Consider the following 4,567-nt stretch of genomic DNA (forward strand, 5'->3'; position numbering starts at 1 on the left):
GTGAAGTTCTCATGAGTGGGTTTGACAATTTATGACAAAATAAGATAGTTTTATGGTCCAAATGGCCATTTATATTGAAGAAGTAAATTACACTGCAAAGTTTATAAGCTAAGCAATTACATGGTTAACACATGACCACATTCTCCAGAGTCACATAAAGCATCAAATAAATATCTGAATTGCATGTAATCTGTTAGTGTTGTCTTTTAAGGTACACCCATCTCTATTGTGAGACTCTGCTTGTGCTCCATTTCAGAGTCCACCTTAAAATGTCAAGTAATTCTGGATTTGTCCTGTGAGCTGAAAATTACACATCACTCCTGGATACAAAACATCTGGACAGCAAAGGGCTTTGAGGAGTTCAAGCTCAGGCAGCTGTGAGGGAGCGCAGCAGACGGACAGATTTCTTCAACATGAATCCTGCTCTGGTGGCGTTGGTGTTGTCACTGCTGGCCACGGTCTCAGCTCAGTCTCACGACCATCATGACATGGCCTGGGTCAATGGCTACCGTCAGAGCTTTAACTTCCAGTGTCCCCACGGAGAGGTCCTCGTGGCCACCAGGAGCTACTTCAGTGAGGAGAACGGCTCGGACCGCTTGTGGTCGTTTGAGTGCCAGCCCACACCTGAGGCCCTGGGGGAGCCCAGTGACTGCTGGTGGGATGACATCAACCGTGCTGGGATGGAGTGGTGGGTCCTCTGTCACACATCAGTGTTTTACTCACTTGTTACCACCTGTTATCTCTGACTTATAGCACTGAGCTTTGGCATGTGGCAGGACAGTCACATCTGTTTAACGATCAGAAGGGAAACCAACAAGTGGGCTGCCTGCTTCTACACATCTTGGGCAGATTTAAAGTTTAAAATACCTTTATGTTGAATGTATTCCATTTTTAAAACAAGACTTAATTTCAACAGCTGTCACTGTGAGAAATCTAACCTGGGGCACATGAAGTCATGGTGATGAAAGGTTGCTGACGGTTTCTAATCTTACTGCAGCAGCATGCACTATGTGTCGTGGCCAACAGGGATTTAACCAGCAATGATATGAATAAATAATACAGAATGATATACGACCAAAGTAAAACAGAAATGTACTGAAAAGAGATCAACAAATTAGTCATCTAGGAACATCTGAGTCAGGATACATGAACACATTGAAACAACATTTAACATTATTCTACTCAGATTCTTTTTTACTCTGTTCAGCAGCTGTGAACATGTTTGGTTTTCACTAAAAATTTACTCGAAAAGAATTTAGGCCCAGATAAACATTTCAGAATGACATTTATTACAAACAAATCCATGTGAAAGCCACATAACAGGCACATCTTTGGATCATCTGTAGAAAGTAGGCAACAGATCAAATGCCTTCAACTAATAAATTATGGACCCTCATTCTAGCTCAGTCTGTGTCCAGAAACACAGGCTGCTAAAGGTCACCATTGGCAGACAACAATGGCCCATACAAGGCCTGTGTGTAGTCTGCTGCTCAAACTGTTGTATGAACACAAGCACCCATGTTGCAGGTGAGTGGGGGACATACACTGGGAGACCTGACCTCATCAAGACTAAGAGACGAAACAGTTTTGGGTAATTTAAAAGACTTAATTACAGACATTTTGGTGGCGTATACAGCTGACCACATTATCACTAGTTGACTGCAGAGAGCTGAAGCTGCTGCTCTGTTGTGCTGCTTTCACTATATGAGCTGTACAGACATTATGTAAAAGGTTTTATTAAGTGAAAATGAATGCATAACTTTAACTTCCACGTGTTACTGCTGTGTAGCTAAGTAAACTAGCTAGCTTAAAAGGCAGCTTGAATAAAGCTTGCTCACATGACCTGTTATTGAGGTCAAATGGAATATGGTTTCCTCATTAATCACTTAACACTGTTTAATAACTATATAAACTGACAACATTTTAAATGACATTTTATTTGTCAAAAAGAAATAGATAATGAATTTGCATATAAATAGCAGGAGATTGTCAGCTAAACTAACTTGTCCCTGCTAAATCACTGTCTAAAGGTTTACTTCACAATTTCCACATGTGTATCATCTATTATTTCCATAAAAATCCTGAATCACTGTCTCTATCCAGTAATGTGTCTTCAACAGACAGCTCCTTGGACCACAAGTGCCTCTAGTGAATTTCAAGATCCATCTAACAGGCCTTGTCAATTGTCCCAAGAAGAAACATGTCTCATTTTATTTTATAGGCCCCATGCTTCTGCAGAATGCCATTCAGAAAAAGGTAAAAACAGACAATGCAAAAAAAAGAAAGAAAAATCTTCTCTTGTGCAATCAGGTAATCGAATTTTATCCCAATCCAAATGCTACAACTCACATGTTTGACCATTTAACGGCTGAACTGAAAGGTGGATTTAATTAAAGGACTTGGATCGACTTTACAAATCCTGTTTAGAGGGAGAATTGTAGCCTGGTATCTCTTTGTAAACAGCTGTTTGAATCGTACAGCGACCACAGATTACTGATTCAGTTATATCTGCTTCAGATCAACATTTCTAGGCTGGAGAGCAGAACCTACTTGGGCTCTTCAGATTTATTTTTCAGTTAAGATCAACTGCACCAAGCTCCCTGATTCAAAGGCAAACACTGTGAACACTCTCTATCACTGCCACGCCTGCTGTCTATTTGAATTACACTGGCTCGGACATTACCCTGCAGGGTAACTACCCCCATTGGTTGAATTGCTGAAGGCTGTGCCCATGTTGCCATGACACATGTCTACACACGCTGCAGCTCCTGCTGATTGGACCTGGTCCTCTTCATTGTGTTGTGGCGACAGTGAAGTGTAGGGCCATAAACAACTGAACTGTCAACAAACCAGTATTTACTTCAAATGACATGGACTCAATTTCTCTTGGTCTAAAAGGTTTTTCAGTGTTTAACCTCTCAAAATAGTTCTTCAAGTGTAATGTTTAATTATATAGAGAATCTCAAGGACTGGAATTAATGGAAGAAAGAATACACAGGGTTTCGTTTAACATCTCTTTCGCTGTAGTTTTTATGAACTAAATGACTCTGATGTGTTTTTGCAGGACTTCAACTTGCACTCGTAATGGCCTTGTAGCGGGGGTGCAAAGCAAGTACTTTGAATCTGTTCTTGACCGGGAGTGGCAGTTCTACTGCTGCTTTTACAAACGCCGCTGTCCTTACTCCTGCATGTAAGTCATCTCATGGGAGTTTAATCATGTTAAAAGAATAGTTGGACACTTTCTTGTTTAGAGTCAGATGAAACAATTTATCCCACTCTCAAGTCCACCACACCACATTTTCAGAAGTTCAATAATTAACACTTACCTGTGTGTTTAGTCCGTACATAACCAGAGGTGTAAGAATGTCGACCCCCTAGGTCATGTGCTGGACTTTTACTTCGGTGTGAGGTTGCTAGCTAAAACACCAGGAAGTCACTGTTCCTGGCCAAGAAACAATCCAGCTCATTTTTTATCTATTTTCACCAGTGCCGGTTCGTGCGCAAAGCTAAAATAACCTTCCCTTGGTTTTAGCACTATTTTTAGTCCACTAATTTGAGAGTGGATTCGATCTTATCATGCAAGAAAGTGCATCTACCAAATTGTATTCTTTTGACACATTAATGCTAAACTCAGGAAATAATTCAATCATTTGTTGCTTTCCACAGGAAGACCTCTGATATTCCTGAACACCACAGAGAAGAGGCGGAGCTGGTGGTCCCTAGTTATGGCTACTTCATCCGAGGTGCTCAGACCACCTTCAGTGGAGTGCTACGGTTTGTTCAAAACATCTGCTTTTTTTCTCTAAATAACTTCTGATCCCATGTGGCAATGGGATGTAAACTCCAACCAAAAATGTAAAAACCCCTCATGGCTGAGTGGGAAGAAAATGTCTCTGTTGTCAGGCCAATGGAATCCGAGTTTACAGGCAGATCAGGCCAAAAAAACAAGAAAAACACTAGTAAAATCTGGTTCTGTCTGTGTCATCGCTGAACTGATGGGATTCTGTCTTTCACTTTGTTTCAGAGATCGGCAATGGAAGTACATCCTGTGCAGAATGACAGACTTTGACTGTGAATTTGAGAATTTGTAGATTTGCAGCAATGTTACCCAACCAACAGTCATCGTAACCCAAATACATATTTACTCCTTATAAACAATGACGTAACACTGACATTATACAAACCAATATTGTTCATGTTTCCCTTTCATTCAATGTATTTACTTTTAATAAATGGATCAACCACAGGCATGTGACTTATGCCTGTGTAATCACTGATTTTCTGGTCTAGCATGCAAAATAAACATCATCACAGAGGGTCTGTAGGGGATTTTGGGCTCCACCGACGGCTCAACTGTTTTCATTTAGTTGCAGGAGGACCTGTAAGTCTGTTGGCAACACGTGAAAGTGATTTTACAAAACCAACTCAATTATTGGATGCTGTGCTCACAATGATGGAAAATGACTAAGTCAGGCTTCGCTCCAAGACTTTGGAGTTGGGGTCATGTTAAAAAAATGGTTAACACTATTTTCATGCTCATAAAAGTAATAAAAGTATTGAGAGAGCT

The 4,567-nt window shown here is 40.6% G+C and overlaps 1 protein-coding gene across 1 annotated transcript; it reads left to right on the forward strand.

The window, feature by feature from the left end:
- The first annotated feature begins 290 nt into the window (after positions 1–290).
- On the forward strand, positions 291–4,567 carry dpt (dermatopontin). Its single transcript, XM_020080806.2, has 4 exons — positions 291–688; positions 3,065–3,190; positions 3,667–3,774; positions 4,025–4,567. The coding sequence occupies exons 1-4, from the start codon at positions 414–416 to the stop codon at positions 4,089–4,091; spliced, it is 576 nt and encodes a 191-aa protein (XP_019936365.1). The 5' UTR covers positions 291–413; the 3' UTR covers positions 4,092–4,567.

This window comes from Paralichthys olivaceus, chromosome 3 (assembly GCF_024713975.1).
Source record: "Paralichthys olivaceus isolate ysfri-2021 chromosome 3, ASM2471397v2, whole genome shotgun sequence".
In the NCBI taxonomy this organism is placed as follows: Eukaryota; Metazoa; Chordata; class Actinopteri; order Pleuronectiformes; family Paralichthyidae; genus Paralichthys; species Paralichthys olivaceus.

Bases quoted from the DNA above. Each gene is read 5' to 3' on its own strand.
- dpt (XM_020080806.2), top strand. From the start codon at position 414: ATGAATCCTGCTCTGGTGGCGTTGGTGTTGTCACTGCTGGCCACGGTC. The intron at 689-3,064 runs GTGGGTCCTCTG...GTGTTTTTGCAG, and splicing joins AACCGTGCTGGGATGGAGTG to GACTTCAACTTGCACTCGTA. The intron at 3,191-3,666 runs GTAAGTCATCTC...TGCTTTCCACAG, and splicing joins CGCTGTCCTTACTCCTGCAT to GAAGACCTCTGATATTCCTG.